Below are 23,084 nucleotides of genomic sequence, written 5' to 3' on the forward strand. Positions count from 1 at the left end.
ATTTACCAAGTAATAAATCAATAAAATGCATATATAAAATATCGGGGCGTTACATTATTACCCCCTTAAAAGAGTTTCGTCCTCGAAACTAGAAAATAAAAGATTAACTTAAATTTCTCTCAAAAAATCAAGCGTGATAAAACCACTTGTTATAAAAGACGAAGTTAAAGCATTTTGATAGTTATCTATATATTAAAATAAAGTTCTCGGGTCTTACATTCTACCCACCAAATATTTAGTTTCGTCCCCGAAACTAGACAAAAAATTTTGAAGTATAATTTTCAAAAACTCTTTATGGAAAGAACTTCTTTAAATAAATTTTGACAAGATAAGAAAGTTTAAGAATAAGGTGAGACATAAAATATATTAACGTCGTATTTCTGCTGCGCACTCTGATGCTAAATAAAAGCCAATAACATAACTAGCAAGAAAAATTGCAAAGGTAAAAGCATTTTTGCAGCTTTAAGAAAAACCTCTAATCTCTAATTCAAAATATGGTAAAAGCATTTTTCTAAAAATCATATTACTTCATAGATATTCTCTACGAATTTACTTATCTTAAAATCATAGTAGGAAAAACAATCGTTCACAACCACTCATAAAAATGCCTTATAACATATAGTCATCCTAAAAATTCATTCCTTTCAATTAAAATAGTATAAAGACTATTCAATAGAAAATTCATAAAAGCAAACACAGCTTCTAACAATCACAAAATCATTTCCTTTAAACAAGAAAAATCATACAATCATTTTCATACAATCACCTTACAAGAATCACACAAGAAAGCATCAATCATAAAAATTAAGCACGACCACAAAATCACACATAAATCAAGGCATTCGTCATACACAATCGCTCCCACCCCAAAAATTTGTCCGAGGATTATTGCTCTGATACCAACTGTAACATCCCGGATTTTCATCCAAGATATTTCTTAAAAACCATATTTAATTAGAAAATGTGGCGCTATTTTTTTTTTGTTCGATTAAATATTTATATAAAAAAATATTCCAAAAGAATTCTTTGAAATATAAACTTGATTAAAAATGAGCAATAGTTTGAAAAATCTAGCGGAAGAAAATACAACAATGAATTTATTACATAAAATTCTCAATTTACAAAACCCAATTTTCCCCCGTTCGTACGCGCTTCAAGCATCACATCACATTCAATCAAAGCTTTCTCCTTGAGTACCTAAAATGTTGGTTGTAAGGGTCAATTTCCTGGTCCACATTGAATCATACTCACCACAAGAAAATGTTATAAAATAATAACAAAACACTTCACCTTATCGAAAATATAATTATTAGTTTATTATAAAAACTTTTGGGTGATAAGAGTCACATACACAAACATAGGTAGCATCTTATTGTTAAACGGCAATAATAAACAAGGCAATATAATTACACATATTACAAATTGTACGGCAAAATCAAATGAAAGACGAGGAAGCAACGATCACCGCTTTACCATGGACTAACTATACTTTTTCTTTTCTTCCTTTTTCTTTGTTTTTATTATAATTGTAATAATTATTTACTATTGTATTTTTTTTTCTCCCTTTCTATATGGAATGCAATGTGACTAAGACAACACTATATGAAATACTAATGATCCGGATAATAAGTCTCATACCAATGAGAAAACTAGCCACACAGGCTCAAGCCACACAGGCTAAAAGTAGTAACCTAGCCACACAGGCTCCAGCCACACAGACTAAAAATATTAATCTAGCCACACAGGCTCCTAAAACTCTCTTATATACATCTATATGATGCATGTGTCAACAGGGTGCAAACTTCATTTTCATAATGAAACCAACCCAACGAATCAGTACTCCCAACATTCTTATTTATAACTTCTTGGTTTATATTAAGCGGTCAGTGGGACAAATCAACAAACAATACTATCCTCAAGTTTTGAATTAGTACGTCACTAGGTGTAAATATAGAAGGGGTCCAAATTCTACTTGCTTAAACACTAATCAGTAAGGCACCGAAAATCAAAATTGACTAAAAGTAAACAAGAGCAATAAGTAAACAATAGAAATAAGTAAACAATATACATATTGTATTCACAATAGATTATTTCAAAATATGGATAGACTTGGAAATATAAATATAGAAAACTAGAGCAAATTTAAATGAGAACATGGGTTATTTCATAACACAGGTAGTAAAATATCAGGCATAACCGACACAAAATATTATTTACAAGTTTTCTTCTTTTCCTTGTTAGAAATACTATTTATTTACATTTTATAGCGCTGATTCCATTGGTTCGTTTTAAGTGGCAAAAGTTCTACTATTATTTCACAACATAATCCTACGTAGCATGAGTTTATGGGGGAAAAAGCCCTTACCTCAGACGCTTTCCTTCCAAGCATTATACTAGCCTAAATTCGCAGCTACAAAGCACACACACGATACCTCATGCTCCAGAGCTCGTTTCAACGATCCGACGTTGAATATGAAATTATGAAGGTGGTTGATTCCTCTGGTTTGTAAAATAACGTGTTGTACTCAGAATATTATGAGAGAGATGGACGATTGTGCGTGTGGCTAGTTTTGTGTTTTCTTTTTGTTTGGAAAGAAATTTGAGTGAGAGGCGTGATACTCATATTTACAAGGTTACTAAAAAAATGAACGTGCAGCTTCATATATATAACCATAACTTATGAGAGAACAATTACACTTAAAAGTATGAGACCAACAAAACGCAAGTAATTAAAATGGAAATTAAACTTAGTCAAATGCATTTATTAGTCAAAACAAATAAAAGGAATGGCCATATGAATGACAATGAATGTAATTGTTAAAAAAGAAATACGGGATCAGGAGGTATAGAGGCAACATGAAAGCACTTAATTAGTAATATATATATGGTTTGTCTAGTAACCATGAAAGAAAATACGGGTGGCAAGATGATTAATTTGTATTTGGACATTGAAGACAATTAAAAGAAATTATCTTCTCAATTATTTTTAGACCAAAATGTTAGGAAATTATTTGGAAATATTATGCACATTTAATAACGTATCAGAGAGGGAGGAGAGATCATCATGTGCATGTTGTCAACATAGAAGCAAGGTAGTCAAGTTACTAGGTATCCACGTCTAATACACTTGGTAGCACCAAAAATAGTTCAATCTTAACTTATCAAAATAATAATTAGAATAGTCATTACCTCGTCAAATAATAGAATAAATAGAATATAAAATAATTAATATTATTATAGAAATTATTTACCAAGTAATAAATCAATAAAATGCATATATAAAATATCGGGGCGTTACAAGAAACCTTCCTTAAGCCATCAAAATCATTTTTGAGCTTTACTATGCGGTTGAGTCTGAGGTATTCATGCTAAAAACTCACTTGGGATTGTTTTCTTTCACATTCACATGGTATAGTGCTAAAAGAAGTTCTTTTTTATAATCCAAAATTTGACCATTTCATCTATTCATTTAAGGTCATTGAATTTTTTCTATTCATTTATGCAGATTTATTCAAACATAATTGAAGCGGTGCATTCAATTTGTTTTCCTTTTTGAACTTTTGTGTATGTACGTATCCGTTAAATCTTTGAGCTATAACCATTTATATGGTTATTTGCGATCTTTTCAAAATGGCTATGATTTTGGAACCTATTTATGTGATCATGGTGACTATAACCAACTATCATAACATGCTTTCTTCTTATTCAAAGTTTTTTTTAATAGTAACTGAGAAGGAAGAGTTTCAAGAAGCAACAAAGTTAAAGAGGGCTATAATATTATAAGCTTCATCTAAGGAACGTGTTGTTGCAATTATGTCTAAGTTGAAGGTCAGATTCTGTCTTAATTTTCCTACTTATGAGTGTGGTCAGTAATAATCTCATATGCCATAGATTCTGTCGACTTTGCAGCATCTCTGTCTTCAAGTCGTTAATTTTCCCAAGTTTCATCGTCCCCGCCCTGTCAGACGGTACAAACGAGTGACAATCTTTTTATTTTCATTTTGCTTTTACTGCAACTTTTTTGTTTGCTTCTTGCCACTGTAATTTCGATTTATCTTTTTAAAGGAATCGAGTTAAAGCTTATTTATATAGTTTCCATTGCTATGATGGAAACGAGTATGAAAAGGTATGTTTGCATCATATTCTTTTGTCCATGTTTCCTTTGGATTGCAATATACAACATTTGCAAAACTAATTATTGGTATGTTTATGCGGATTCATGATTTGGTTATGATTGGCATATCTCATGATTTGGTTATGATCGGTGTATTTGGATTATGAATCATTGAGATTTGATAGTTCTTTTGTTGTTACTATTTTTTTATGTAAATATCTCAGTGTCCATCTTAACCATTTTGCTGATACAGTTCATGGTAAAATCATGTTACTTGAGAAAGATGGGTATTTTTAATCTATATATGTAGACTGACATTTTTAATCTATATATGTAGGCTATGAGGATGTAAGTTGAGTAAATGGCATAGTCAATATGATATTTTTAGCAGTTGAAGTACAACATGAAGAATTCAGATGTTTCTTCCATTATTGAATGTGGTTACATTGATTTGTTTTGTCTAATTTGCCACATGCTATATATTTGAACTTATTACCCCATTATGGTATACTTGAAAGTCATCCTTTAGAAGACTTTGAATTTCGAACATCAATATCTCTGATATTTGCATTTTACGCAGTCATCTCTCTGATTGGCACGAAGAAAGCTAAGCAATATCGTGAGATGATAAGTCGCTAAGAGAAGCTGCTCAAGATGATCATGGTGAGTGACAAATCGATGAAACTAATTACATTATGAATCAGAAATCTATAAGATTGATAAAAGAAAGGTATGATTAGAAAAATAGGAAACTAAGAATGTTATTTGCAAGTTGTTTCTTTAAATTATAGTTTGGTTTTGAAAGAACCTCCAATTACTTTTTTAATTGGCTATCATTGTTTAATTGAAAAATGATTCAAATTCCATGAGTGGTGGTCTTAATTGGCATAACTTGATTTCTCACCCTTACCATCTTTAGCTATAGAGGGTTTCGTTCTTCTTTTCATCTATCAATAGTTTTATTGAAACTTTGATTTTTGTTAGTTGTTCAACTTATGTAACTCACATAGATGGTGGGATAAGGTTTAATTATTGTTTTTGCAAAATGCCGAGTGCCATGTATGATTAATTTTTTATCCACGTATTTCTAAAATGCACAGTTTGTGTCAATGTATGATTGTTTTCGTCTTTATTGTTCAGGATCTTTATGATATTTTTCTTTTATCTTTATGGAATTATATGTGGATGGCATCCAATGGATTGTAACTAATTTCAACGGGATGAACTGATTTTGTGATCAAATGATTTGATCATTGGTTATAAAATTTGTTTTCAAACTGTCACCGCTAGGCACTTGCTCTTGGTGGCCGATAGACCACTGACTTTGCAGAATATTTATTTTATCTATTTAACCTGCTCGCTCAAATTGTAGCCCAAGTATAGTGACGTAAATGATTGATATATTTTTTGTTCCTTCCTATACTTATATGCTTTTTATTCCTTTACTTGGTTAATATGTTTTCTGAATTCTTAGCTGATCTAAATGCAGAGTTCACTTCAGAAAATCAGGGAATGTCAGCAGATGTTATCACTAAAGCATTTTTGGCAACAGAAGAAGAATTTCTTGCTCTGGTAAAGAAGCAATCGCAGCACAAACCACAACTAGCTTCGGTTGGATCTTGCTGTTGGGTAGGCGTAATATATAACGGAGAGCTCTATACTGCAAATGCAGGAGACTCTTGAGCAGTGTTGGGTAGACTGGACGAGGCTACAAAAGAGATTAAAGCGGTTCAACTATCCTATGAGCACAATGATAGCCTAGAATCTGTCAGAGAGGAGCTACGCTCATTGCATCCCGATGATCCATAAATCGTACTGATGAAGCACACGGTCTGGCGCATGAAGGGTCTCATTCAGGTGATGATTTTAGAAGCTTTATCTCATGTTTCATTTTTCTCTTTGCACACATGCACACATTCAATGCTTGTGTTAGTGTTTTTTAAAAACTGTAATTCCTGATTCTGAGTTGATGCACATGTTGGAGGTCTGTGTTCATGAATGTCTTTGAAATCAGAGTTGTGTTGTTAAAAAACATAAGCATTAAAAGGTGACAGAATAATGAAGATGTAGTTTATCTAGATAATTGGATACTTCAAGTATTTATGACAGCTGGTTTTACTCTCTTTTTTATCTCATAAAGGTTGCTTTTACATTATTACACACTGAAGTATATTGCTCAATATTGTGTGCAATTCATGCCTTCTTGAGCCTAAGCAGGTAAAACTAGAGCTGTAAAAAGGGCCTTAAGGGGCCGGCCCTTTAAGGGGCGGACCCACTTATTCCTGATTATTAATTTTATTTAAATTTTAAACAATTTTTCTAGTATCGTGAACTTATTCTCGTTTTCTTCAATCAGCACTGTCCACGATCGACACCCTAAAAAAACTGTGTTTAAAATTTAAATAAAATTAATAATCAGGAATAAGTGGGTCCGCCCCTTAAAGGGCCGGCCCCTTAAGGCCCTTTTTACAGCTCTAGGTAAAACCCAATTGGCTTTCCTTTACATGTGCGACCAGATTTTTTTTTTCTTCATTGCTTCAAGTATTTGATAACATCATTCGCCATTTAGTAACTTTTATATTGTTATTTTAGGACACATTTCCAAATTATGCATATACTGTATTTGGGTCTTCATCTACCTTTGTTTTACCTCATCCTTTGATAATGTATATTGTGCTTTTTTAATTTTTTCACTGTCTTTGAATTGAAAATAGAACCAATTCTCAGCAATGATGGGCTATACACCCATGGAAACAAAGTAGATGGTTCCGTGATTCTTTCGGTAGGTAGAACTAGCAAGATATATATATAGGCTAGGATGATTTCATATCATGCTACCATTTAGACATATCTTTTGTTTCCTTTTCTTTTTTTAAAACATGATTTGTAAATATTTCTCTATTTGTGCAACCTTGACTATTTTTTCAGAGATATGCAATAACTTATTCTATCCATGACTCAATTTTAGATTTTAATGTCATTTTAGATTTTACTGTTATTGTTTCTCAAGTTCAATGCAAAGGGTTCACCGATGTTATTTTCAAATACATTCAAGCTTGATGAGGAATTCATTTTTGGTCTATTGTTCCTATATGTTAGTATATATGTATATAGTGTTTGTGGTATTATTAAGTGGTTGATTGATGTCACTGGATTTACCCTTTGTGAAGTTGTTTTTCCTATCGAAGTATATAAGTGATAATATATGAAAACTACATATTGGAATGTCTCAACATATATTATTATTTATTATTTATCAATAATAAAATAGCTCATTTCTCACTTTCTTTTTTAAATAAGGATCACATCAATTGAATAATATACTAGACTTTAATCACTTGGTTTGAGGCAACAATAAACACCCAAATACAAAGTTAGCATTTTAGAGTTCATGATTTTCAACTTTGTCAAAAAGTTGTTCAAGTATTACTGAAATTTTTGTATTATCTACCAAAGGGCATTGACAAGTGGGCCATTAAAAATTTGTGAATGTAATTTTTTTTAAAAAACTTTCATTTGTCCATTTTTTTTTGAAGGAATTTGTCCATGTTCTTTGTTCATTAGAAAAAATGAAACCAATATTTTTGAAACGATGTTTTTGTTCAAATGAATTCAAGAATTTCAAAATTGCATATGATAATGAGGATTAAACAATAGGAAGATGAAATTATTTGCAAAAAAAAAAAAGGAAGATGAAATTAAAAAATTTAAATAAGACCATATATTGATATAACAAAGATGCATGAATTATTCAAATATACATATTTTAAACACCGTTGATGATATATTTTTTTTATTTGGTATTAACCTTGTGATGTTTTTTGTTTTGAAATATATCTACCAAACAATAGTATGTGTAATATCATAATAATTATTTGAGCATTATAAATTCACTAATATATTTTTTATTTGTAGTTGAAGTTTCAGACAGTTATTATTTGAATTGTGTTAAGTTTTTTTTATAATTAAACTTAATTTAAACGTATATTTGATCTTTATATTTTCATCAAAGTAAAATTTACGTTATCCGTTCTAAAATTGATATTTTGGGTCCAAATTAAATTTTATTTGGAAATTTAAGTTTTTATTTTTTTTGTCAAAGAGTTATTATTTATTTATACACATTTTAATTTGTATGCAAATGAAAAATTGACATTTTTAAAGACAAAATTATTTAGTGACTTATTAAGAAGTTTTTTATTTGATAATTATGAAAAATTTAACATTAAAATGTTTATTTTTGTAGTCTCATTTTTACCCGTGCTTGGCACGGGTTCGGACACTAGTTAAGTAATAATACAAACATTTGCTTTCTAAATTCATTGTTTCTGTTATGTAATTTTGGTTCGTATTAGTGGCACATAGATATTATGATATGCATTTGTGGATAATGAAATTTGCAATTTCAAACATTGTCTTTTGGTAAAGTCAGCATCACTATAGATATCTCTTATCAATATCTCTTTTCTTCTAATAAGCCCCATTGTTCAAGAAAAAGATGGCAAGTAAGAGAAAGTTTATAATAGCGAAAGTTAACGAAACCTCTTTGAGATAAACTTTCTTTTTAAGTTAAGAATTAATGTGATGTGAAAAAATTATGAGAGACCAAATTGATTGATGAGACTTCAATAATATTATTTAAACTTCCCAATTCATGCATGACTAACAAAGATCCTTATTACAATTATTTATTTATTTTTTTTGAAAACATGGTATCCGGTCTTAGGACCGACTAATCCAAATTATTACAATTATTTATAGCTGCCTCATTACACAAAGTCCTTCAACATATTGTTTGTTTTACCATCAATTTCATTTCACTACTAATAGAATTACTTTCATTCATATCCTATGGGCTTCATTACATAACAACATCTACAATGACGAGTAATGCATGTTGGAACCGTAAGACCATGGCACTTAAATTTTTCACAATCACTGCTAAATTGGCAAATTAAATCCATTTCCTGTGATCCTGTAATATAAAGAAATATATATTATTAAAAGTGGTGAATTATTTTGTATAAGATAAACAACATAGTTCAAAAGGATTCAAACAATTGTTTACCAGCAACTTCAACCACTACATAAGATAAGGAAATAAAGAAGATCATTAAATAAATAAACTTTATAATTTCAGCCATATTTTTCTTCCTAATTAAGCTTACAACAGATAGAAATGTATTGATCACTTTATATTTTAAAAGTACTATGTTTTGTTTATTTGATTCAATTTGTTGTACTTATATAGATCTTTAAAAAAACTTCTTAGAATTAGAGTCATTATTAAAATTATCATAGGTAATTAATCTTTCTTTTTTTTTGGCTATTTAGCTCACTCAATCGATAAGGGCAACATTTCATTTTTTATTTATTTTTTAATGTCTAGCCTTTTATGAAGTTTAAAGTCAAAAACTGAAAAACAATAAAATTTAAATTGAAACAAAAAGCACAAGAAAAAATAAATTCAATTGTCTTTTTTTTTTTTATAAAACAATTTTCTAAGATAGATAAGGTTTAACGATATTGGTTACCATATTATAGTAGACATATACAGTCTATTTCCACGGTTTTTTGACCTTTACCCACATAACTTCGCCGTTGTTATATGTTAAATTTCATTTAGTGTATATTAACCTAATTTTTTTAAAAAAATCAGTTTACAAATTATTAATTTGATTCAATTTTTTATCAAATTAGAATATAATTGAATATTTTTTTTTACGTTAAAGAATATAATTAATAATTAATATTGATATAAAAATTATTTACACTTCAATATAATCATATTCTCAATAAAAGAGAATGCTATTTTCTTTTAATTGCAAATAATATTATATCTAAAACACAATAAGATTAAAACTAATGCAATGAAGAGTTAAATGGATTTTCATTCTATGCAAACACAAACACAACACACACCAAAACTAATTTTCATGAAGTTAAACTATATAAAATTGGGTTCATTGTATTGTGTGCATGTGGTGTGTATTCATTTACTTCGTGTTTGGATTTATATATTTATCATATTTTCGTTGGTTGTGTCCGTTGGATTTCATACCTAGGTTGGTTGTTTTGTATTACCTTTTAGAGACGATTCCTACACTTTTGTGTGGTTACTCTGTATCCCGCCCAATTTTTTTGTCTTTTAGGGATGATTCCTATGCTTTTTTGCAGTTACTGTATCAAGTTTATGTTGTATATAAGTTAGGCAAACCTAGTCCACCAGGTCCAATTCACCCAATTCAATTCAAAAAACGAGTTGGGCAGGATAATCAGGAGGATATGAATTTCAAAATGAAAAAAAAGGTATAGATAAAATCGGATTCGACCCAAAAAATTCAACGACCCAATAGCACTATGGTTACATAAATATAAAATGTTTTATTTTTTTTGTTTGATCAATAAAAGAAAAAATTCTAAAGTTCGGTACTTCAATTTCCAAAATAAGTTGTATGCGTAAATTCTTACCGACAAAATCATTACTCTTTGTAACAAAAAAAAAATCATTACTATTCAAAACTTCACAATTTCAATGCATACTTTAATAATCCGCTTTGAGTCTTCACTCTTCCGCTTTCTTTTCTCATTTATAAATAGTGATGTTAAAAAAATATTATTCTTCAAAAATAGTTAAAATAAGTTACTTTTATAAAAAGGGTCATGTTAACTTGTGCCCTAAGGGCACATGTTAATTTACCTAAAAATAGAAATATAGTATTTAATGATACAAAGAATTTAATGTTTAAATAATTGAATACACCACAAGTTCAATAAATTTTTTCCACATTTATCTTCTTAACATGTGCCCTTAAGGGCACAAATTAACATTCTCCATATAAAAAATATAATGATATTATCATTTTCTTATACTAAAAGGTTGAGTTATTTTTATGACAAATTTGATAATTCACCATTTTTATTTGGTATTCTGATAAATGATAATTCATCATTTAGTCAAAGCTAATTCAATGCTAAAACGGATAGTTATTTCACTGGACCCAAAGCCAATGAATTTTCTCAACAAAGACCGCAAGCAAACATGTTCCATATAAAATCTTAACACTAAATTACTAGCAACAATCATTACAAAAAATAATATGCTGATGCTATAAATAGATGCTTAAATTAAATATTTAGCTATGCTAACCTGGATTTCAAGCTTGACATTGTCACCTTCACCTAAAATCTCCTTGTCATTGAGTGGAACCTGATCAATCTAAGAAGAGAAGAATGGTCTCACGCTCTGTAGGACTTGAACCTACGACATCGGGTTTTGGAGACTCGCGTTCTACTGAACTAAGAGCGCTTTCTTTTCATAAAGAATTTTATTTTATGTGATGGCAATACATGTTGCATGGATACATACATAGGGAGAACTATTCATATTGAGTATGTCCAATTGGAATCGGCCGAAATTGATCTTTTGCTGATACGATAACTAATAGTTAGGGATAATCTTGTCTAATGCCTACAATATAGAACTCATTTCTGATCAATACAAAGTCCCATTTCGTATATAAAAATCAAAATGCAACGATTACCCATTTGAAATAAGTTCCCTAAGGAAAATAACTTTGTAGAGTGAATTGATAATAATATCCATAAGTCTTCCACTTGAAACTCAAACTTCGTTGCGTTACTCCGAAGCAGTCTCTTCGAGATCGATTCCAATTCCCTTCATTCACACACCAAAATCACAAATCAATACATAAAAACATAGAAACAGAGATCGAATGACAGAATCGTGAATCGTAATTCATAGGCACCTCTTAACCACATCTGAATCTGTAAGAGAAAGTTTATCTCGGCGAAAATTCATGAAAAACCTATGAGATAAATTCAATTTCCAAAACAAGTTATATGCGTTCATAACTTTACAATTTCAACGAATATTCTAATTATTCCCTTCGAGTCTCCACTCTTCAGCTTTCTTTCGTCATTTAAAAATAGTGATGTTAAAAATATATCATTTTTTAAAAATAGTGAAAATAAGTTTACTTCTATGAAAAAAATAATAATGATATTATCATTTTATAATGCTAAAATAATAGTGAAAATAAATTGTACCATAAATGAATGAGTTTACCCAACCTCGTTAAATGATAAAATGAGTAGTTATTGAAATAAATTTCCTTCCTTCCACCCTACGAACTAATTGCTTTTCCAATTTTATCACTTTAGCATTTTACTTCATCCCCACAAAATATTAAGTTTCCCGAAATTAAAAATGAATCACAAACCGGAACCTTTTAGGGTACGTTTGATTCGTAAAACAGCAAGGATTGGACAGAACAGTACAGAACAGAACAAGATAATACAGGACAGGACAAACATGTACCGGAAAGATATAAGACGATAATATTTTTATATTCGAAAATAAAATGGGTATTTTCGTATTTTTTATAGTTGTATTGTGGACAAAAAATTGTCATGTGGTTTAGTGAGGGACAAAAAATCTTGTTTTTGTCCTGTCCCTTGCTACCTAATTTGTCCAGTCTCATAACCAATTTCAAATCAAACAGAGTACAAAGTTATCCTGTCTGGTCTCCTGTTTTTTAGCAAATCAAACGCACCCTTAGTGTCTGGTTTCTTCCTTCTAAATGATACTCGATAATGGGTTGTGCTAAATTCATAGAAAAAACAAACGGGTTTCCTTAAATCACTCAAAGGTTGTTTCTTTGCGAGAATATATGGCGTTGGTGGTTTTAAACTTAACCATGCAAGAATATTTGCACTGTCGATGTAATGTTTTTCTACACACGCATCCAATAATGTGTTGTCACATTATTTAATGAATGTGACACATCATGTGTTGGTATATTATTGAATGCACATGTAAAATAACTTTACACTGACAGTGTATATAAATTAAATTCATTGTTTTTTTACAAAGTGAAATGAAATTTGTTGTTTTAGTGAATGATACCGGAACTTTTAATTCACGTATTCTTAAAACTTTCTTGAAGTACTATGGGTTTATAATTTGATCACTGGAAAAATCTGTAGTTGTGAATGTTACCGGAAAACTTAGTTGATGTGTCCGAAAATCTTCCTTGAAGTGTTCTGGGTTTATATTTTGATTACCGAAAAACTTGGTTCATGTGTTTTGGAAAAAAAAAAAACTCAATACCGAAAATATTATACGGGTAAAGTCAAATATAATAAAAGGGTAAAATTGATTTTTTTTTTGTAGGGGTGGAAGGAAATTTATTGTAGTTATTTAACCGGATCCAATCCAGAGTAGATGTGATTTGAGTTTTGGTTTTGACAAACCCAACCCGCTATTTGGTAAAAAAAAAAAAATATATGTTTAGTAAATAATTTTGAGGATCTTATTCTTTTGTAAAATAAAAATCAAACTTAAGCAATTAGATTTAGTCCACTGGTGAGAGATTTTGAGTAGTACATTATATAGGTTATGGGTTCGATCACATCTTATTGTAAACAAACTTTGAGGATTTTTCGCTGGTTCTTAAAAATTTTCCTAATATTGCGTAAAAAAAAATCTTAATATTGGGCAACAGTTTCACGCTACACTACATTGTTTATCAGCCAAAAACCTATATATATAAACAGAGAAGTTCAAATCGTGTGTTTCGCATTGGTGGCTGCTAGGGTTCAACATGAACGACAAGCACTTCCCAGTCGAAGCTAAGCCTCGTCGGCGGGTGTTGCGTCAGCTAAATTTAGCTTTAACGCGGTGGATGATGTGTCTGCCAAATTTTGCTATGCTGACGTTGCGTGAGCCTAATTCTGCATCGCCGATTATCCTCCCCGACGAACTGATTGTAGAAATCATCTCCTGGCTCCCAGTGAAAACTCTAATGAAATTCAGGTGCGTGAATAAGTTCTTCAAAACTATCATCACCGATCCTCACTTCGTTCAAATGCATCTCAAGAAATCATCACGAAATCCACATGTAGCACAATTCTGGCGTCCCGATTTTTCGAAAGAAACCAGTTTTGTAACTCTCTCCATTCCTGATTTGCTTCAAACAAAGATTACTCAACTTCACGATAGTCCTTTCCATGATAGATTGAACAATTATTATTTAAATGGAAGGGGACAGGTTATTGGTTCATGTAATGGATTGATATGCTTTATTTATTATTCATTCTATTACCGTACTACTGACTGTCTTTGTTTCTGGAATCCGGCTATGAGAACGGTGTCTGAATTTACTACAACAGTTTGCCGTCAGCGTTGTGGGTGTTGTGTAAAGTACTCTTTTGGTTATGATAATTCAGCAGGAACTTATAAGGTGGTAGCGTTCCATGTAGTGGAGAAGGAGAAGCAAAATGGTATGAATAATCCAAAAAGTGTGGTGAAAGTTTTCACCTTGGGGGATAATTCTTGGAGAGACATTCAATGTTTCCCTGTGCTTCCATTATACTGGTCTGACTATGACAAGAACAGTGGTGTGTATAACAATGGTGTATATTTGAGTGGTACTATTAATTGGTTGGCCCTTCGCAATTACTTTGGGTCGTATAATGAACCTGATTGGTTTAAAGGTGTTACTGTTGAACAATATGTGATTGTTTCGCTAGATCTCTCAACCGAGTCATACACTCAGATGATGCTTCCTCGCGGTTTTGTTGAGGTGCCACCACGACGTTTTCAGCCAAAGATTGTGGTTTTGATGAATTGTCTCTGTTTTGGTCATGATTTTGAGAGAAGTCACTTTGTTATATGGAAAATGAAAGATTTTGGAGTTCAAGAGTCTTGGGTTCAATTGTTTAGAATTAGATATGAGACTTTCTTTCCAAGAGGCCGGAAGTATATTTTTGAGCCGTTGAATTTTTTGCCATTGTACCTTTCTAAGAATGGTCATACGTTTATATTCGCAACAGATGAAGGAGGTTTGGCATTTGTCTATAATCACTACAACAAAAGTGGTCTTTAGCTTCAAAAATTTAGCGTCTGCCACGACACTGACGTTAGTAGCGTCACGTTTGCGTTTGCCCAGCAGACGCTAAGGGTGTTTTTCCAAAATATTTATTTTTTTAACAATTTATTATAGTTAGCGTCTCCTCTAGATGACATTACGTAGACGCTCGATTTTAGTGTCCGTCTATTGAGACTCTAATCCTTTTCTTTATTCTATTTAAAATTAAAATATTAATTAGGTAGACGCTAATGTGACGTTAATGTAAAAAATGAAAATTAATACTATATTAGGTGTCACACAAACCCTAACTTGATACTACTACATAAATCCTTTTCCTCAATCTCACTCATCTCGCGTTCTCACTCCCCACCGGCCACCACTGCACCTCCCAGCCGTCATCAACCTTGGAGGTGCGCTGACCTTCTCTTCCAGAACTGCATCGTCGGACCTTCTCTCATAACTACGCCGCCAACCAATCTTCTCCACACCACCGCACCATCAATCTACTTCCACTCTCATTTTCACACTCGTTCTTCCAATGATGTTCCTCTCCAATAGTTTGTCGCCCTAAACTGTTCTGCCACCATACATCTCTCAAATTTACTGGTTAGTAGCTATTGCTCTTTGTTTAAGGATTTTCTCAAATGAAACTTAGGTTTTGTTCTTGTTTGGTTAAACGATGAAGTTGTTTGATTCTTCAAGGTTAATTTCCTTTGTGGAAATTTAGGGTTTTGTTCTTGTTTGGTTAAATGATGAAGTTGCTTGATTCTTCAAGTTTAATTTCCTTTGTGGAAATTTAGGGTTTTGTTCTTGTTTTGGTGTTCATTAGAGTAATGAATTTTGAATTAGTCAATTGCTTATGTATTTCCACCTTTCCCCTTTAGTTTAAACACATGTATATGTATCTTTTGATGTGTTGCAGCATGTTAAGAGCCAAGCCTCTGCTTTTCAAACTATTTCAAGGTTTCAATTTTTTTTTTGTAGACAATTCCAATCCCAAGCCCAATTTTTGAATCAAACAACTAAAATAGAAGTTAACAAAGTAGTGATATATTTGCCTCTTTTTTCAGAAAACATGTATTGTTTCATCTCTGTCGATTCAAATATTAACTCAACTGGACCACCTAAATTGAGACAGAGTCCAATTAACATTTGTGGTTATTTATTTTGCATTGCTTGGCCTAGTAGTAGTTAGTTAGTTAAAAACAACTTCTGGCCCCCAAAATCCAGACAGGTGCAAATATACCCTTCTCACTATCAAAACCTATGCATTCTAAAAGATATGCTACTATTGATCACAATGACACTATGAGGTACACCACTCCCAATAGATTAACAAACTTGTAGTGCACCATGTGCTTCAAATCGTAAAAAACCACTTTTAAACCAAATTAAATTTAATATAGCTCTTTTTCCACTTCCATCATGATGTTTTGTTTTTCTCCGTGTCAATACCGCGTAAAATTCGTAATCATGATGCCTAATAATAGGCACACTACCGCATTAATTGGCCTAGGGAAAACCCATAACCGTGACTTTCATCAACTCTTTTTCCACGTTTACTAGCTCAATGAATTTGATATAGGTCAATGAGAAAATCCCTAACCCCGCCGAATCCTCCGCCGTCGAAGAACAATCCCTCCACTGAATCCGTTCGCCATTGAAGAATAATCTCACAACGCATCTCTCCTCAATCCCTCCTCCGTTGAAGAACAATCCCTCTGCCATTCTCCTTCAATCACTCCGCCGTTCTCCACGGTTCCATGGTAAGTAACTTAATCTCTCTGCCGTCGTTTCTTCTCTTTAGCTTCTTTCTCATTAGCTTGTTGTTGTTAGGTATCTATTCTATCCCTTCTCTCTGGGAATCGAAGAAGCCCCTTTGGTAGTTGTTCTTATACTTTGTTTCTCAATTTATGATTTGTTTCTTTTGATATACTGTATTTTTTATTTCCCTGGTGTGAATCTTTGTGTTGATATTAAGCTATTATGTGTTTCTGATTTTTAGTTGTTCTCTAAAGATTTTAAGGATCCAATTTTATATTATTAAACTCATTTGGTTTTCAATAGCTTGCAAATTGATCTTCTGAAATAAGAAAGTTTTTATTATGCAGGTTTTGTATATCATTTTTTAATTTCACTGTTTGGATTTCTGATCAATGGTGCCAATGTCAAAACTGCAAAAGCAATTGCTGTTGAATGTGGAATACTTGGTTCACTTGCTGATGCTACCAAGAGAAGTGTCATTGAAGGAAAAGACATTTCGAGCCTTGTCTAATTCAGAGAGAGAAGAAATTGCGGACTCGATATCTGTAAGTATAAAGTCTAGCTACTATGGCATCCTTATTCTTTTAGTGATATACATTATTAACAAATATGTCTATCAGGTTATGGGAAGGTCATCTCCAATGACAAACTATTGTTAGTAGAAGCATTAAGGAGGAAGGGTCATGATGTGGCTGTAACTAGGGATGGAATGAATGATGTTATTGCACTTCCTGAGGTTTGTGTAACTTTTTTGTCTGGCATTTCATTTGTTTGTTATCTCTAGTTATAGTACACATTACAATGATATAATCAAAACCGGAATGATACATTAAGCGGGTATATGTGACTGCTCTAGTTTCAGCTGATAGTCAATATGGCAGCTCTTGTTATAAATGTTGTTGCTGCAGTTTCCTCTGAGGATGTTCCACTGAATGTAGTGCAGGTCTACTCTCTTTCACCGCGTAGTTTGTGCCTGCAGACATATCTAGGGAATTTTTATATCTGTTTGTTTTCAATATCTGTTACTTTCTTTACAGCTTCTCTGGGTGAATCTTATCATGGATACTCTGGGAGCACTAACCTTGGCAACTGATCACCTGATGGATCAATCTCATGTGGGTCGTAGGTCAGATTTTTTTTTCTTTTCTACTTATTACTCGGCATTCTGAATCATAATATCTTGGGTTTACACATTGCTTTGAAAATTTGATGAGATTGTGAATCCTGTTCTTGTTCTTTTTCAAGCTTTTGGGTCATTTTAGTAGTAGAAATAAATTTGGAAATATACTGCAAACTATAGAGTTTATGTTTTTGGTTATGGTCTAGTTGTAGAAGACAATACACTTGCTTCTACACATGTCTTATAGTTTCCTTGTTAGCATGGTACTATTGTAGGTATACATATTCATGTATCTTGGTTAGTGTATGTAGATCAGCTAGTGTCACTGTTGTGCTGCTTCATTTAGTTTGTAATTCATAATTTCATTATATTATTTTACCAATCCTATCATTTCCAGTTTTTTATGGCTATCAACTTGTAAGTACTAAGTTATTTGATACTTCTACCAGGTATTGAATTATTGTCATTCACAAGGAATTATGCATCGGGATGAAAAGTCCCATAATATATAATGATTGTCCATGGTTTGGAGCTTATTGTTGAGTCTTGGTTGTATGTTTTCCAAATGGTAAGCATCAACTTTTTCTTATAATGCAATATAACTACAACATGATTGATCTATTTGTACTCTTAAAGCCAATGTAAAATTTGAAATTTCCTGCTTTACTTACCCAATGCGGCTCTGTAGGTAGTTTCTGTTAATGGACCATTCCATCACACCCTATAATAATTAATATATTGAAGCCTACATTACTACTAGGCAGAATTATAGATAGTATCATGTAACTTTGTCAAAATTTGATGGTAGAGACGATTCTTGGATCTTCTCTTTGTATATAGCTTGTATCTACCTTTGTTCTGCCCGGCCTATATCATGAATTGTGGTATTTCATTGAGAATCACTTTGGTTGTATTTTCGTTGAGTTTGAAATTTGTTTTTACTCTTTGAATTGCCTCATTATTAATTTAGTCACTTTTGTGTATAATTTCCAGGTTGTTACTGATGATATGGAAGTGCATAAAAGTACAAGTGTAGAATATGGTACTCTATGCAACCTTCAACTTGTAAAAGGGATGCTTCATAAGTTATGTAGACATGTAGTAATTAACACTAGGCAAATGCCGTCATCACGAAAGAATTTATGTTTACAGCTCTTTTTTATCTTACAAATTATGTTTGGATAGTTTTTTGGTGTAGACTTTACTTTCGATTTGTTAGACATACACATGGTTTGTTTTTTCTAGTGTTATTGTTGTATGACATAATGTTGTCACTATTTTACGATTTTCAATTCACACTACGAATTTGTTTGTGGGTTGAGATATTGTGTTTGTCACTTTGTATGACTATTGATTATATGGATCTATGTATGTTTGGGAGAGAGTTTAGTTAAAAAAAAAATAATAATTTTTTTTTTAAAATGTAGACTAGCGTCCGCTAAACGGACTCTATTGGCAAATAAATAGCTTTGGGATAAAGCAGACGCTAGAAACAGCGTCCGACAAACAGACTCTAATGGCAACAACCAACCATACGTTTAGCATCAAACACAAACCGACACTACTAGCGTCTGCCGTATACCTGTGATTGTAGCTTCAACATAGCGTCTCCTCTGACGGACGCCAAATAGCGTCTGCTGGACGCAACTGTCTAGCTTCAGGCATTTAAGTGTCTGTCACGACATGGACGCTAAGTAGACGCTAAATGCTTTGTAGCGTCCGCTTTTTGCCATTTAGCTTCTAATTTTGGCCGACGCTAAAAAGCAGTTTTGTTGTAGTGAATTGCATAGACAATCAAATAGTGAAAATTAGACCTACAAATAGAATTTGGTGGCTGTGGGTTACGAATTACATTGATCACTTCTTTATATATATATATATATATATATATATATATATATTTTAATTTCTCTAATAAATATATATATATATATATATATATATATATTGATCACTTCTTTATAAAAAAAATTACCACAACTATTATTCTTGATTCTTTTTAGTTAACTAGCAACAAAGCAGCAATTTCTTTGTAAGAAAAAGAAATTAAAAGCCAAAAAACAACCTATATAGGACTTGAACTCAGGACCCTTGAGTAAATGGGGGATACATAACCACTAAGCCAAAAGAATAACTGTGATAATGTTAGTAGTTATACATATATATACAATAATTCTGGTGTGGCTATAGCCACAGCCAGCCCCTACATGCATCCGTCCCTGTGTGTATTGATAGAGACCAAGTATGAGTAATATAGGAAAAGGGCTATTAATGTAATAAAGAGTATAATGAGGTTTTATGAGTAATTAGCAAATGAGATGTGCTGAGTTGGCAACTTTGTTATGCCTCTTAGTAGTATATATACTATATAGTGAGGTAAAGTGAAGAGAGGGATTATTGAGAATCTTTTCGGTTAGGAACCGAAAGGTTTTGGGCAAAGAGAGAACCATCTCTTCTTTGAGGAGCTTAACTCTGGAATTATAGGGATTTAATCTCTATAATATTTTCTTTTTAATCTATAATCTATAATCTATAATATGTAATAAGCCAGACTTATTTGTCTTTCTCTTTCCTCTCCTTATTCAACCTCATTCCTCACATTTAATGTTGATATACATTCAATAGTTGTCCAATTACTTTGAAAAATGACCATAATTACTTTGAAAAATAATAGCTGTCCAATTTTTTCCATAAACATTCAATATAGCAGTCCAATTTTTTCCATAAACATTCCCCCGTGCTGTCCAATTTTTTCCATAAACATTCAATTTTTTATAATAAAATGGAATATGCCTTATATTCTTTTTTTTAAAACAGTAATATTCTAATATGCCTTATTTCAAAAAGGAATGAAATATGCTTTATATTAAATTGCCTACTTAAAAAGGAAATAATTCATAATGAAATAATTCTAATTAATTAAAATATTCGATTTAAAAATAATAATAAAAATATTTCATTTATTATTATTTCAACTTCAAATATTTTGTTTTTTTGACTAACTTCAAATAATTTTAAAAACCAATTTTTATTTATTTATTTATTTTTGTGGATGAAATGATTTAAACAAAATGAAAAAACGTGAAAATAATATTTTATATTTTTTTAAATGAATCATGGCTTGACCAAAAAAAAAAAGAATCATGGAATTTTCTTTTTTGAAAAAGATGTGATAATATATGAATGTTTTTGATTGTTGATGAATCATGTAATTTATTATTTTGACTAATTGGTCATATTTGTTATTAATGATTTTAATTTCATATTAAAGACAAAATTATTCATATCTCCATTTTTTTTCTCTATATATATATATGATCTTTGTGTGAATACTACAACTCACAATTTTTCAAATCTTTTCTTTTGGTTATTTCTCTTAGTTATTTTCATTGTTATTTATTTACTTGAATTACTTGAATTTTTAATTTATTCTCTCTTTTATCAATCATATTTGTTGTCTTTATAATTTTCTTCAACTTTTTCTTCTTTATTTTATTATTTTGTTGATCATTCTCTCTTCTTCTATTTTTCAGGAATGTGATCATAAAGAAAGATATGAAACACGAGAAACAAAGTTGTTTTCATGTGAGAATGCAAGAATATTGAGAACATTTTGTGGGGCCTCAAATTAACTTCTTAATTTGGATGCTAATAGTGTTTATTCTTTTTTGATAGTGTAATAATCATATTAGTTGTCTTCATTGTTAATCATTTGTTGTAATGGGTTGAAGTACATCTTCCTGCATGTTATTTTGATTTTGCCTATCAAAATAAAAAACTAAACCACATTTGTTGTCAAATATTAATTAATAAAATTATTTTTGTGTATATCGGTCAATTTCTGGCATTTTTTTTTCTTTGGTGCCTTAAAAAAAGGTTTCCTCTTTAATATTTGATTGAAAGTTTTCTCTTTACATTCAACTACTCACTCCGTCCCATATTATAAGAAGAAAAAAAAATCACTTTTTTATGTCCAAAATTATAAGCAAAAAAAACTAACTTTTATCATTTTCAAGATTTACTTTTATTTATTCTCATAAAATTAAATGCAAATTGCATTTAATTTACTCTCTCTTCTTTCCTCAATAATAAATAACCAATAAAAATTCTTTTTACATATTCCCATGAAACTTATTTTAAGAAAAACACAAAAAATCATACTTCAAATCATCATATTCCACTTTTCTTAATAAGTGTGAATTTTTTTTTTTTGCTTATATTATGGGATGGAGGGAGTATGATAGAAATTTGCATTTATTTTTTTTACAAAAATTTGCATATATAACAAGTTTTTTTTTTCTAAAAAAACAAGTTTATTTTTCGGTACCAAAATATTATCACATATAATTACAAGCTAATTATTACTGACCACCACCATCTACGCGACATTTAATAGACCGAAACATGTGATTTACAATCAATTAATTCAATTGTATTAATCAATTTAGTCCATAAAACTACTAACAAAACACAATTTTAGTGTTGTTTTATAATTTCGAGATCCGAGTCATTTAAACATCTCCACTTCCACTTCAAATCATAAGGAACTTTTTTTAAAAAAAATAAAAAATAAAGAACCTTATTTTATTATTTTAAAGCATGCTGTATTTTTTAATTTTATAAATAGACCAAATAACAAGTCATGAAAATTGACATACACAAAAAAAAAAAAAAAAAACTATACTTATTTATAATGCAACAAAAAAAAAATTGTACTACAGGCTATTTTGGCACTACCATATATATCATTATGTTGCACTTGCTTATTTGTACTACAAATATATTTTTAGCATATTTTCTATTAATAAGATTATTAAACCAATTAAAGCAAATACGTTTTTAGCATATTTTTAATGCAAATACATTTTTCATTTCTATATTCATAATATCAATTAATTGATTGATATTAATTAATTGATTTACTCATCAATAAAATAGAATGAATTAAAATCATATAAGGCAACAATTCAAAGAATTCTAATTCTAATAAATGTTTACTAGCTCATTTTTTTCAGCAAATAAAAAAAATGAATTTGAAATTGAAATATATTTATTTGGGCGTGAATTAGCCACACGTTTTGTTTAATAAAAATGGAAATATCAATCTCTATAATTATAGTAAATTCGAATTCAAAGAATAAAATAAAATCCTCTAAATAATTTTGTATTAATCTTTGACATAAAATAAAAA

At 30.7% G+C, this 23,084-nt stretch overlaps 1 protein-coding gene and 2 long non-coding RNA genes across 9 annotated transcripts; 2 read left to right on the forward strand and 1 right to left on the reverse strand.

Annotated features, from left to right (window-relative positions):
- Window positions 1-8,724: 8,724 nt before the first annotated feature.
- On the reverse strand, window positions 8,725-9,373 carry LOC123919532. Its single transcript, XR_006813238.1, has 2 exons — window positions 9,183-9,373; window positions 8,725-9,089 (listed from the first exon to the last, which is right to left on the reverse strand). It is a non-coding gene; the product is annotated as an uncharacterized LOC123919532 (long non-coding RNA).
- A 4,356-nt stretch (window positions 9,374-13,729) lies between these two features.
- Window positions 13,730-15,018, forward strand: LOC123922051 (F-box/kelch-repeat protein At3g06240-like; the record flags this gene model as incomplete). Its single annotated transcript, XM_045974795.1, has 1 exon — window positions 13,730-15,018. A coding segment is annotated over exon 1 (1,278 nt), but the record flags the coding sequence as incomplete, so codon positions are not given.
- Window position 15,019: 1 nt separating this feature from the next.
- Window positions 15,020-19,117, forward strand: LOC123919534. 7 transcript variants are annotated; one of them, XR_006813241.1, is made up of 9 exons: window positions 15,048-15,615; window positions 16,595-16,775; window positions 16,846-16,891; window positions 17,121-17,318; window positions 17,394-17,509; window positions 17,630-17,716; window positions 17,811-17,899; window positions 18,343-18,461; window positions 18,887-19,117. It is a non-coding gene; the product is annotated as an uncharacterized LOC123919534 (long non-coding RNA). The 7 variants fall into 7 exon arrangements; XR_006813245.1 differs by having other exon boundaries at window positions 15,051-16,775; XR_006813244.1 differs by lacking the exon at window positions 16,846-16,891 and having other exon boundaries at window positions 15,020-16,775.
- The last annotated feature ends 3,967 nt before the right edge of the window (window positions 19,118-23,084 follow it).

The sequence above is a fragment of the Trifolium pratense genome, linkage group LG4 (genome assembly GCF_020283565.1).
Source record: "Trifolium pratense cultivar HEN17-A07 linkage group LG4, ARS_RC_1.1, whole genome shotgun sequence".
Lineage (NCBI taxonomy): Eukaryota > Viridiplantae > Streptophyta > Magnoliopsida > Fabales > Fabaceae > Trifolium > Trifolium pratense.